The sequence below is a fragment of the Phalacrocorax aristotelis genome, chromosome 3 (genome assembly GCF_949628215.1).
Source record: "Phalacrocorax aristotelis chromosome 3, bGulAri2.1, whole genome shotgun sequence".
NCBI lineage: Eukaryota > Metazoa > Chordata > Aves > Suliformes > Phalacrocoracidae > Phalacrocorax > Phalacrocorax aristotelis.
In genome coordinates, this window is record NC_134278.1 from 100494121 (window position 1) to 100507474 (window position 13354).

Here is a 13354-nt window from a genome sequence, read left to right on the forward strand (position 1 = left end):
GCTAAACTTCCAACAGCCATTTGTGACTGTCACTGCCTTTGCCTGTTTTCACGCTTGCATGCCTGTGAGCGTCTGCGTATGGTTCTGTAGACTCCTTCGTGATATCTTACAGATCCCCTGCTGGTCTCTAGGCTGCAGGTTGTGGAGCAGCGCTTTGCTGTTTGGACAGGGCTGCCTTTCCTTGGATGTGAAAATGGCCTCAGCCAGAGGAAACACTAACAAGAAGCCACTTCTCTTTTGCTCATACCCTATAAATAAATGCCATATAAACAAAAGTGTATTTTCAGAGGAACTGGATAAATTCTTGGAAGAAAAATTCCCCCCAGGATGATGGCATGCAGGAAATCCCTGAGCCACAAATCTCAGGAGGCTGGGAAATATTTGGGAGAGCAAGTACTGCTTGTTTGGCCTTTCCTATGTCAGCTCCTGGCAGACAGACACTGGGAGAGGCAGGATGCAAGTTACACAGTCCGTTGACTTGACCCAGGACAACTCTCATGAGTCAACCCTTATTTACATGTAATTTGCTCTTCTCTTGGAAAACCTGATGGGAGCAGGGCAGCAGCAGGTTCGCTGAAATGGGCGCACACAGCTCCACGCTTCACTGCTGGTCACCTTCAAACCAAGCAAAGCCCCTGGCAGGCAGATGTGCGGGGCAGTGCGGGGAGGAACCACCTGGCCTCCTGGTCAGGTCATGTCGATGGGCTCTCCTGGGTCTCACTTTTCTCCGGTGGTGCAAGACTAAATGCGCTTGTCTGCCTCTGAACCACCGGTGCCTGGTTCAAGAACCTCTGTAACAAGTGATTAGAAATAGCGAAGGCTCTACTATATTGAGCATCTCCATCCGACTGTGTGTATGCAGCACCATCTAGTGCTTTACAGGGTTTTCTTTTCCCTCCTTCCCCGAATTTGTAGAATGTACTCAGTTACATCCCTTCACCCCCAGCACGCTGCTGGTCTGTCTGCTGTCGGAGGGCTCACTGCGAGGGCAAATGCGCTGTACGTTCATAGCAAACGTGTGACCACCTGGGAGATGGGACGCACAAGACTGGAGGCGCGTTAGCTTTGCGGGCCGTACAGGTTTGCAGAGAGGCAGGGGTGCAGCTCTGACTTCGAGCTGTCTCGAGCCCACCTGCAGCTGAACACCCCGCTTCAGTTGAACCCTAATTCCAGAATCACTCTAGAACTGATGACAAAGACTTTGTCAGGGATTGGAATAACTTCAGTGCTCTCTTCCCTTCCCCAGCGAAGCTACAGAACCAACACCCTCCGCTGATATTAGATACCACCTCCTACAAGAGAGAAAAAACCCCAAGATTTAACTAATCGAAGAGCTCTTTTTTTGCTTTCTGCGGCACCCGCGCTGCCATTCCCGGCAACGGCGGAAACTCCCGCCTGGGGACAAACCGCCCGGCCGGTGTTTGGCAGAGGGACAGCTGCTAAGCGCGGTCTTTCCAAGCCCTAGGCCGCCCGCTTTCCGCGCCAGGCACTCTCTGTGCCCTGGCTGGGACGGCTGCTTCAGGCGGCGCCGCCGGCCGCGCCCGGACACAAACCGCCCGGTTTCTCCCCGCCTCTCGGGGCTCCGCACCGACCCTCCCGCGCCTCGGGTGCTGCCTTCCCCCGCAGCACCCCTCCGCAGCGCCCCCAGGGGCTCCCGCCCCGCCACCGCCGCCGCCACGTGACGGGCCGCCGCCTCTCCCCGCCCCCCATTGATGCACCGCAACAAACCGGAACGTTCCAGGCGTCGCTAGGTGCGCTCAATCGATAACCGAGCGGCAGATCCCGGCCGGCCGCTAAGGCGGGGGTGGGCGCTCGGCGCTCGGCTAGCGCTCCCGCGGACGGTGGCGGCGGCGCGGTGCGGTGCGGCGGAGCGCGGGGCGGCGGGTGCGCGAGGCGGGGCGGGGCGGCTCCGGGGGAGCGGCAGCGGCGGCGATGGCGGAGCCGGCGGAGAAGCTGTACCGGGCAGAGTACGCCAAGAGCGGCCGCGCTTCCTGCAAGAAATGTGGCGAGAGCATCTCCAAGGACTCGTTACGGTTGGCCCTGATGGTACAGGTACGGCGTGGCGGGGCTCGACGTGGCGAGCTCACCGACCGACCGATGGGCTCCACACCGGGGGCGCCGGGGACAGGCCGGGGCTCTCCTCCCTGCGCCCGCCGCGGCGGGCGGCAGCCACTCGGTCGGGCTTCTCTCTCCGCCGGGGGGGGCGAGCGAGCGCAGCTTATTTTTAGCAGCGGCGGCTTCGTCCGCCGCTCCCGGCGGTCTGGGCAGCACCGCCGGTCCCCGGAGCAGCCCCCGGGTGGGAGCCGCTCGCCGTGGAGGCGGGCCCCGTGAGCAGCCCGGGCTGCAAAGCCGCCCAGAGGGAGGGGAAGCTGTGCAAAGTTCAGCGCGGGGTGCCGAGCGGGGGGTGGGGTTGGGGGCTCGGGGGCGCGCACAGGGGCTCTTTGTTGCCATCCGGCGAGCGGCGGGTGTGGGGGCAAACCAGGGCCGTGGCTCGGTTTTTCCGTGCCTTGGGAAGCGTCTGTCATTCGGGGTGTTTTGCATCGGGCCGGGGAAATGTCCGTTTGGCGCTTGGTTTGCGTGTGAAGCACCAAAACGGGGACCCGAGACGCGTTAGAGGCCGTGGCCAGCCCCGGGGGTTCCCCTTAGGGCGCGGGGAGCTGCAGGGCCAGGCTTGCACTGCCGGCAGGGGCGAGGGGCTTGTGCGGAGCTGGCTGGCACGTTGCAGGCGCGAAACAGAGCGCGGAGCTGCAATTAGTAGATCGAATGTGAAGGCATGTTTTGCTGTCGGCCGTCCTCAAGTTATTTGTCTTTTGTGGAAGAGGCTTGCTCGGCTTCCTTTCAAAACGAAGGGAAGGGCCCCGTCTGCTGTTGGAGGGCTGGGAACGGCGCACGGACCCGCTCCGCCGTTTTGGCCGCCTGGAATCTCTCCCCGTGGTGGGACGCGATGTGATGGGGAGGGAAGGGGCCTCTCCTGCGGGGGAGGCAAACGCCGCCCGCCCGGGCTGCGGGCCTTGGCCCGTCGCTCGCAAGGACGATGGAAAGGCACCTCCAGCGCTCAGGTGGCGCAGACGGACAGCAGGCTGGGTCTGGTGGGCGTCTCGGGCAAGATGAGCAAACTCATACGTGTTATGTTTATGGAAGGCTTGCAAGGCTGCGGGGCGCGAACGCTCCAGCAGAGCCCTGCATATGGGTGCTGTGGCTCCCGGCCGCTCGAAGAGCAATTTCTGGAGAAGGTACCGAGCTGCACGGCCGGGAGTCGCTTGCGCCTCTGGGAGAGGCTGCACTCGGAGACGGGTGGGGAAGTGCCCGGCTGCCCCTTGCCCGGGCTGCTGGTGGGCCGTGGCTCCCCCGCAGGGGCTGCCGGGGCAGGGCTGGCAGGTCTGCCTGGGTTGGAGGCAGGAACTGGTTCCCCCAAAGAGGAAGCACCTGCCTCTGCTTTTGTTCCCCAGAGCCTCCTTCCCCTGGGAAAGACGTCTAACCATGCGGTGCCGAGCTGCAGCGATGGCTCGCACGTGTTCCTGCTGCCTTTTTCTTTTGTTTCTCCTGCTGCCCTCTCGCTCACTGGAGATGTCCTTCTCCCCTCCGCTCCTCCTCCGCTGCTCCGGTTGCTTCATCTCCAGTCCCCTCACCTTTGTTATCCCTCCCTGTATTCCGTTTGCCCCAGCACTTTAAGCTGATGCGAGGTGGGTTGGCCTTCCTCGGCACGGGGGCCTGCGGAACCGCGGTGTGCCTGCCTTAGTTTAGGGAGCCGAGCAGAGTGGATGTGTTTGGCTTTGCAGTGTTAGGTTTATTGAGTGATCTGCTAGGGCCGGGTGGAGGGCGACAGCTGGGACCGTGGCATCTCTCACAGAGCCACTGCTTTTTAGACAACCATCTCCCCAAAACTGCTGGTCTTACACCAACCACTGATAATTCCCCCAACCTCTTGAATTTGCTTGATCTCTTCTGCAAAGGGCTCCCTCTCCCCACTGGTTGTTTTTGTGCCAGCAGAGCACTGTCACATCCTGCTGCTGAGCGTCGTCGTCCCCCCAACAAAGGGCCCAGATTTCACCAGAGCACACGGGCCCCTTGTTTCCTCTCCAGGAAATCCCCTGCGGAGCAGCCTCTGCAGCGCCTTCAGTGTACCGAGGTCTTTTGCAAATTGTGCAGAAGAAATTAAAGGGAGGCCCAGACCAAATTGTTATCTGGGTGCCTTTTCTACTACAACAGCCCTTTTGTTTTGATTTTTCAAGTTAAGAGCTCTGAATGACAGTGCGATGGATGCTTGGTGCAAGGGCCAGCACGGCTTCAACTTTTGCTTCCAGCTGGAGCTGAGCAGTTTCTGTTATCTGCATGTGCAATGTGAAAGCGAATCAGTCTCTCCTGCTTCAATGGTTTGTTTAGGAAATTAAGGTCTAGAGATAGGTGAGCTGAGAGGAGTTGTATAAACAAGGTCTAGCTTGCCTGGAGGTTTCGTTTCCCACACAGAGAGAAGTCATGCTCCAGGTACACAACTCCATGTAGTGGAGGAGATCTACTCACTGCTTACAAGGTTGGTTGTCCTAAAGATTGAGCCAGCTTGGCCCCCTTCCATGCACGCCAGTGCCTTGTGCCCCCAAAGCCTTTGTCTTGGGGACAGAGCCATGAGCAGTCCTCCAGGAAAACTCCAAACATGAACCCAGAGCTCGGGGGTGACCAACTTCCAGTGCCAGAGCTGTGTGTGACTTCCAGACTGGTTGAGAGCAACCCCAGGGTGGCTGCTGTGTGGCCATGGTGCTGTGAGGGTAACCGGGTAATCCGAATCCTGGCTTCTGGGAAGAGTCCCAGCTGGGAATATAAATGTCCTCTTAGAGTTCTGGTTAATGGTTAGTTGTAATGGGGCTCCCGGCTCTCACAGTCTCATGCTGTGGTCTTCAAAGGCCTTTCCTCCTTCGTGCTCATCCACAACACTCTCTGCTGTTATTTTCAGCTTGGAGATCTCCCTCCTGTTGGTAAGTGATACGTAGAATGTTTTCCTAGGTCGTTAATTCTGTATCATCAGTAATAATAATTATACAATGCTGAGTATTATTAGTGCAGCAGTTGTTAGTGGTTTGGCTCCAAGTAATGCACACAGTATGGTTATTTTGGCTAATGGGTAAACAGAACGATGCCAGGCTGGTACTTAATGTGTCTGAGTCATAAGCAAGTGGAGCACTTCCATGGCGAGGCTGGTGCGAGGCCTGGCCCTCTGGAGCTGCACGTCAGGGAGGACTTGGGTGACGCTTCTGTCCTGATGCAAGATTTTGTTGGGCTCTGGTGTTTCCATTAAGTTCCGTTACCTCTGCCTCCTGCAGCCACCTCAGGAATTCCGTCAGGCCACAGTCCTTGGAGCTGCTCTTCCTGTCTTGCCTGGCGATGGGCTCTCCACGGCATGGGCAGTTTGCTTGAGATGTGGCTTTCGAAGGGGCTGCGTGTTGTGCTCAGAGGTCCTGCAGAGCAAGGCCAGTGGCCTTCTGTACTGCAGGATCTCACAAGAGGTTGTAGCAGATGAGCCATATGCTCTAACTTGTCATTCTTTCCGCAACCTCTGCTTTGCTTTGCTCATGCCTGCAGATGGTCTGAATCTCCTAGAGAAGAAACCTCTCCTTGTCTGCTCGGGGTTGGTGTAGCCATGCTGAGGCTATGACCTTTTTGTTTTGAGTAAAGCCGACAGGTTAAGCAGCAGGGCAATGAACTGGTTAAGCTAGGTAAACGCTCCTTCCGTGTCTATCCCCTTTGGGACCTCTCTCCAGCAGCTCGTGTGTCATATCGGATTTTCTTCTTAGACTTTGTCCTAAATAGTATCCATCTCTTAATTTAAAAAAAAAAAAAAAAGAAGAAACAAAAAGAAATCACTTGTGTTTACCCAGACACTCCTTTTTTATCTTGGGGGTTTTTTTTCTTCCTCTTTTTTTCTCCCCTTGATTCTGTCTGAGTTGTTTCATCTTGGCCTAATCTGCTTTCTTCCTAGTCACCCATGTTTGATGGCAAAGTCCCTCACTGGCATCACTACAGCTGCTTCTGGAAGCGGGCTCGAATCGTGTCCCACACGGACATTGATGGCTTCCCTGAGCTCCGATGGGAAGATCAGGAGAAAATCAAGAAAGCCATTGAAACCGGAGGCCCTGGAGGAGGTAAGCAGAGGTCTCCTGGTGTTTAGAGGTTCGGCTGAAACTGGGCTCCCTCTTCTCAAGCTGTTCTTCTGGTTATTTTATTGCCGCGTCCCTTCAGCAAGTGATGTTGTAAAGAATTGTTATGGCATCTCTGCTCTCCAGGGCTAGGATGCTGGCAGTATGATGCAGCATGTCAAATCAACAAGGGAAGAAGCCAAGTCAGCTGGCAGATGTATTGCCAAATATTTCTTGTTATCATGATTGGTGTATTTAGTTTTACTATTAACAAGTGCTGTTGTGGTATGTTGTTTTAATGGTACCTTTGCTGCAGCGTATGGTTATGGTGGCTCTTTGAAATTGTCACACCATGAACAAGTGAGTCCAGGGAGGAAGTGAAAAGGGTCTAAATACAGACCAGGCTAAACTCACTGTGGGTCTGTGCAAGCCAAGGATGCTGGGCAGTTTTAGATTGACGTCTGCCTGTTGAAATGTAGTAATACCAAAAATATAAGGAAATCGGGAAAAGGAGTTCTGCTTTGAAACAGAGCTGTTTGTGACTTCTGTTACAGTCAGGTCTTCAGAAAGGTCTCATTTTACACTGCTTTCAGGAAGGAAGAGAAAGGGTCAGCTTTGTGCACCTTTGAAAGTCTTTTAAAATCATTAAATAACCAATCCTGTACAATTGCTACTTGGCTGTTTAAAGAACTCTTCCTATTTTAAAAGTGCTTTTGAGCATGGACTGGTTATCTTGCTCTCTAGTCAAATTCTTGGCAGACGAGTTGCTGGAACACAGAGGTTTATTAATCCAGACTGCTAATAATCTGGGGCAGAGAAAAAGAAAAGAAGGGAATGCCTTTTAAAGTCAGACTCTGTATTTGCTTTGTTCTCCAGGAAAAGGAGGGGAACAGGAAGGAGGTGGCAAGGCTGAGAAGAGCCTAAATGACTTTGCTGCAGAATATGCCAAGTCTAACAGAAGTACTTGCAAAGGCTGTGAACAGAAAATAGAAAAGGTAAAAATCTTTTTAGTTCTCCATCTCTTGTCTTTTCTCCCGCCAGTTCCAATTAAAACAGTGATTTTTATAATTGTTTCCTGTCCTGCATATGGAAAGCACTCTCAGAGCTGTGTTTTGGTGTCTGAGGAGCAGCTGCATCTGGGACAGCTGACAGTAAAGGCATCCCTCGGGCGTTGTAGCCTGAGCTTCAAACCTGCTGATGCTTCCTTTCACTTGGGTCTTAGAGCAGGCTGGAACACAGCTCACCAGCATTTCTGTGGCAAGAGAGCCACCATTAACTGCAGCTTTTCCCGCTTGTTACAGCACAGCAAAGGTGTTGGCCTCCTCCTCAGGAGCACCAGCTCTGTTTGTGTGCAGTGTATCCATGTTAACTCCATGAAAGCAGACAACACCAGTGATGCAGCTAATTGACGATGCAGCCCTATAGTTGAATGTGTCTTGGTGCTCTGCTTTTAAAGACAGTTGGCAAAATGAAGCCGTGAGCTTCTGATAGATGGGAATGGACCTGCCAGTTGGGTAAAGTTGGCAAGGGCCAACCACCGGTGCTGGTGTGCTTGTATCTGCAGAAACATTGGTGACTGTGCTGTAGATATTTTTGTTTTGGGGCATGAAGTATTGCAGTCTAAAAGCACCTGAAACAGCTATTTGTTGGGCATCTGAAAAGTAATTTGCAGTAAGGTGGTGTGAGATGGTATTAGCACTGATGCTTGAGTGGTAGGGACAGAAAGTTAACCCCGTGCAGGCAACTCTAAAAATTTGGTTACGTGAGTTTTGCTTGTTCAAGCTTACTGGGAGTTGGAGTAAAGACTACAGGATTACCCCTTTTGAGTGTTTATTTAACAGGAAACTATGTAGAAACCTGGGGGTTTTTTTCAACCAAGAAAGAGTATTGAAGAAGGCAGGGGAACTGTTATGAAAGGGCTTGAACAAAAGCTGCAGGCATTGATAGAGGAGCTCTTGCTATTTTACAGGTGTTTAAAAAGTATCACATTGGTAACTTGTTAACAAGCCCCTCTGGAGCGGCCTAACAACTGCTTTTGTGTTGCTTTAATCTGCCTCAGGGCCAGATCCGGATTTCCAAGAAGATGGTGCATCCTGAAAAGCCACAGCTGGGAATGATAGATAACTGGTACCACCCAGACTGCTTTGTGAGCCGCCGAGCGGAGCTGGGCTTCCTCCCTGCGTACGGGGCCTCCCAGCTCCTGGGCTTTGGTATCTTGAAAGCTGAAGATAAGGAAACTCTGAAGAAGCAGCTCCCAGCTACCAAGAGTGAAGGGTATGTGGGGAATGCAACAAATTGCATTGTCTAGAGGAGCCATTGCTTGCCTTCAAATACATTCATGATAAATGTTTTGTGACATTGTTGTCTCTCTTAAAAGAATATTGGTCATAGGAGGATTTGGTCCTTCCTGTGCCCTTAGGCAGACGACAACAGACGCTTACCACCTGTGACTGCCTTGAGAAAATGCACAGACCAGCAGCTGTGACTTGGAGGACTGATCTAGGGCTTTTGACCATTAAATAATGCATGCTTAACACAAATGGATACTGGGCTCTGTGCCTCCTTATGTGATGCTGTTGTCAGTGATGGTTTCTCTGCTCTAACCACTTGTTAGAGAATTGATTTGACATGTCTTATCTATAAACTGCTGATCTGTGACAGGCACTGAATCCGACATGGTGTTTATTGGCCGCGTGGTGCTTACACTTGGATGCTTTTGTTTGCTAAATCTTTTATGGTATGACTGAAATTTCATTGCCTTGCATTGAAATTTTTAGTGCAGGCTCTTGACAGAACTTGTACTGACAGAGAAGCGCTTCCGGGTGACTTGCTAGCTTTGGTCAATCTTTATCTGTTAATGAAGGCTTTTGTTACTTGTTTTTGAAGTGACTTCACCTAGAGTTATCTTCATAACACAAGCCAGTGTTGCATTGTCCCCATGGAGGAAGGAACGTAAGGTGTTTCTGGGTCCTACAAATAGGAAAGACCTTGTGGTTGTCAGACATTGGGCTTCTCTGCATACCTTGTAGACTAAATTCAGCTTTACTTTTGCCAAGGATTCACCATGATGCTGTCTAGTGAGACTGATGTTGGGTTCTGAGAAGCTGTAGCCATGTCAAATCTGTGCAGTCTTTGTCAGTATTGGTCCTCCAGATATGTGGCTGACGGGTGTTGCGTACTGTTCAGAGCCTTGTGTGTAGATGAATGTCATCCTCGGCAATAGGTAACAGAGTGGAGCATGCATAAACTGATCTATGTGTTGGTAAGAGGCTGCAATTTCCACGCTTTATTGTTGGTTGGCAAGCAGTTGGCTCCAGAAGCGTTTAGCAGCGGTGAGGGTGCTGTGGGGAGGGTCCTGCGGTGCTGCTGGAGCGGCTGCTCCTGCCAGAGCCCCATCACGTTCTGTGCTGTTCACCTTGCTCAGCTGAACCACTAGAAGCTGAGATGAGCTGTCTGCACCTGCCAGCAGCCTGCTGTCTTTTCATGCAGGCATTTTACCTCTGTGTGTGTTGCAGGGTGTAAGTATAAGTACAGTGTTTCGATGCACCGGCAGCTTCTCAAGTAGTCCTTTGCTTTTTGTGCTGACGTGCGTTTTCTGCTTTGTCCTAGAGCAGTGTGAGAGTTTAATAGGTTTATTTGTAGTGTTCTCTAATGTCTTCAGCAAAGCTCTAGAGATTTGACTGTGTAAGTGTTTCTCTTGTCTGCCCTGACTCTGCTTTTCTGGGCCACTTCTGGAATGCTATGCAAAACATGAAGGCTTTGTAAAGACAGGCCACAGAGTAGTTTGCCAAGTCACTGTGTAAATAAAAGCCTAGAATTGCAGTGGAAAAAAGCTTAGGCTGGTGATGTAGGGTAAGGTGAACTAGGACCTCCTGCCAGAGAAGCAGCAGGATGTCTCATCTTTCCTGCATTCTAAGCATGAGCAAGCCCCTCAGCCATGAAGGTGCTAGCTGGCTCTTACACTCCACTACTTCTGTTTGGGCTGTGTGCTTGAGCCAAGGGTATTAAGGGTCAAATTGAAAAATAGTTGTCTGTCAAACAAACTGAATGAGTGAGAGTATAAATAAACAGAATGTAGGGAGAGGTGTGGTGTGCTTCCTACCTGGTGATTTTCTGCCAAGAAAGCACTGAAGTTCTGGAGAAGCCAAAAAAAACCCCACCAAACTACCCCAAAAGCTTCAATGAGATGCAGCTATGTCTGATAATTCATCTTGTGTGTTCAACCAGATAACAGCAATTAATGACAGAAATTACTGCATCTTGCAGAAATTGTGTTACAGTATCTGCTGTAGGTGAGATTCTCAAAATGATCTTTAAAAATATTTCTAATTGTGCTGTGTCCAAATGACATCTTGACTCAGATGTTGCCGCAATTCAGATGCGACATCCAAATTCATGTGCTGCTTCTGCATGTCTAGCCGATACTTGGAGGAGAAGCTCGGACTTTGGGACTGCCTTGTCAGCCCTTTTTGTAAGGACAGCAGTGTGACATGCCTATTGCAAATGAGAGAAATGAATTGCTGAGCAGGGCAACTGAGAGTAGGTTGGAAAACCCCCTCCTTCTGAAGGGCAAAAATGGGAAGGTTTCCTGCAAGGATCCTGGCTCCTTTCCTCAGTCTGCTCTGGGTGAGGCAGGCTGAGCCTCCCCTGGGCTACCGGCTGTTATGTCCGAGTGCCAGCACTTTGCAGGCATGGGGAAGGAGGATCTTGTATCCTTGCCGGCAGCTTCTCTGTGGAAAGAGTGCTCGTGTACTGACGTAGGAAACGCAGTAGCAGCTTGTGAGCTCCCTTTGACTATGCTGCTTTGGTGGCATGCATTTCGCCCTCCTGCTCTGAGCTGTAGTACTTTCCCGTATTTTCTGCCTCACTTGTTTGGGTAGAATTGCTGCCCAGCACAGGAGCAAAGTATCCTTCTGGAGATGTCATGGAAGATGGGATTAACTGCAGAGGTTGCCTGAGGCAGAGGGTAAGTACTCAGGTCAGCAACAATCTGGCAATGCTTTACAGGGAGGAGGAGAAAAGGGGAGGTGTTCCTCCTTGTGTCCCCTGCTTGCTTTATTGGGGGTTGCTGTGACTGTCCTTTCCACCCTTCACTGTCATTGTAGACAGGACATGAAAAACAAAGCAGATGGTAAGGAAGGGTTAGGCTAGAGTGTGACAGTTCACCTCCCTCTTCATCTTCTCAAAAGTTGTAATAAATCTTGTAGTTCTGTATCCTCCACAAAGGTGAGAAGTGGTTTGTGTTGGCTGGTAAATAAATACCAGTCCTTTGAAGCTAGATGTTGGGCCATAGCTGTTCAATGTGGGAAGACTGTCCCTTCCCCAGCAGGAGAAAGCGTGTACACAGTAGCACCCAGCTACTGTTAGCAACACAAAATGTTTGGTCCCAAGGATAGCAGATAAAGTTAATGGGTGGGTGTATTTTGTCAGTTGTTCTAAAATCTGCTGTTTTGGGAAGATGTGAAATGGATTCAGCTTTGCCATTCCCAAAGGGTGGTGGTAGTAAATAGCTCTTTCTCAAACTGGCAACATGTCACAAGTGGAGTCCCCCAGGGATCGATATTGGGTCCAATGTTATTCAACATCTTTATAAGTGATCTGGATAATGGTATCAAGTGTAGCCTGATGAAGTTTGCGGATGACACCAAGTTCAGTGGGGAAGTAGGCACTCCAGAAGGGAGAGCTGTTCTGCAGGGAGATCTGGATAGGCTGGAAGAATGGGCCAGCAAGAAGCTTATGAACTTCAACAGGAGAAGTGTAAGATCATGCACCTGGGAAAACATAATCTGGGAGTGCAGCACAGACTGGGATCCACCTGGCTGGAGAGCAGCTCTGTGGAAAGGGACCTGGGGGTCCTGGTGGACAGAAAGCTCAACATGAGCGAACAGTGTGCTGCTGCAGCCAAGAAGGCCAACAGGATGCTGGGTTGCATCAAAAAGGGCATCACCAGCAGAGAGAAAGAATCCATTATCCCGCTCTACTCAGCGCTTGTCAGGCCACACCTGGAGTACTGTGTACAGTTCTGGTCCCCTCTATACAAAAAGGATGTGGACAGGCTGGAAGGGGTCCAGAGAAGGGCTACCAAGATGATTAGAGGACTGGGAAGCCTGCCGTATGAGGATAGGCTGGGAGAGCTGGGTTTGTTCAGCCTTGAGAAAAGGAGGCTCAGAGGGGATCTCATCACCATGTACCAGTACTTAAGGGGTAGTTACAAAGAAGATGGAGACTCCCTTTTTACGTGGAATCACATGGAAAGGACAAGGGGAAATGGACACAAATTGCTCTTGGGGAGACTCCGATTGGACATGAGAGGGAAATTTTTCACAGTGAGGACAGTCAACCATTGGAATAATCTCCCCAGGGAAGTGGTTGACTCGGCCATGTTGGACACCTTCAAGAGTTATCTGGACAGGGTGCTGGGCCATCTTGTTTAGACTCTGCTCTTCCTAGAAAGGTTGGACTAGATGATCCCTGAGGTCCGTTCCAACCTGTGATTCCCTTCTCCAGGCGGTATAAAATGATGATTAGCGTTTGTTTTAAGCCTTGGGCATAGCCATGGACAAAAGAGAAGGGGGTGACTTGCAGCTGCATGCCTGTCTGCAATTGGGATGATCCTTCCTGCTCTGTAGGTTGTTCAAGTGACTGGAACAGGTACAGCAATCGCTCTGTCTGGGAGAGCAACCTGCCGTCCCCTTGACTCTGAGGAGAAGCTGCCAAAAGTGTGAGTCCCTGCTGGAATTTGGATGCTTTCCCTGGATCCTAGGTCCTCTTGGCAGGGTGAAATGTCTTCCAGCGGTTGGTGTGCTGGCTTTCCTCCTCTTGGAGACTGGGAGACAAGTTACAGCATAGGAGTGAGTGCTGGCTTGCTGGAGGCAGCCTGTCAGCCTGCCAAGGGAGAGGCACTGCAGATACACAGTATTTGGGCACCCGTCCTAAATGCTTAGATTATTGAGCCCTCTGGCTTGGGAAGGTGCAGCAGAGCGCTTTGCTCTGCTTTATTTTTCCCAGATTATGTTGTGTACCCATAACTCTGTTTAAAACTTACAAGTCATGATCCTCATGGCAGGGCTCAGTGAATGCTCTGGTCTCGCCCCTTGCAGAGGCTGCAGCCAGGGAGGAGAGAGGACTTGCTTGGCCTGGGGGCTTTTGAAGGCACAGCTGCGGTTGTGCCGTATCCAGTCCTGCCACCCTGGTTCCTGCTTGCCTGATTTAGAAAACAAGATGGA

General features: G+C 51.5%; 1 protein-coding gene across 3 annotated transcripts in view; it reads left to right on the forward strand.

Annotated features, from left to right (window-relative positions):
- The first annotated feature begins 1874 nt into the window (after positions 1–1874).
- PARP1 (poly(ADP-ribose) polymerase 1) overlaps positions 1875–13354 on the forward strand; it is a 34805-nt gene continuing 23325 nt past the window's right edge. The window contains exons 1-4 of one of the 3 annotated variants that reach the window (XM_075088731.1): positions 1875–2052; positions 5972–6134; positions 7005–7123; positions 8188–8402. In XM_075088731.1, the coding sequence (XP_074944832.1) occupies positions 1933–2052; positions 5972–6134; positions 7005–7123; positions 8188–8402 (617 nt within the window). In that variant the 5' untranslated portion in view covers positions 1875–1932. Of the gene's footprint in view, positions 2053–2671; positions 2755–4865; positions 4971–5971; positions 6135–7004; positions 7124–8187; positions 8403–13354 lie in introns of those variants that run through there. The other 2 variants (XM_075088730.1, XM_075088732.1) reach the window with 2 other exon arrangements.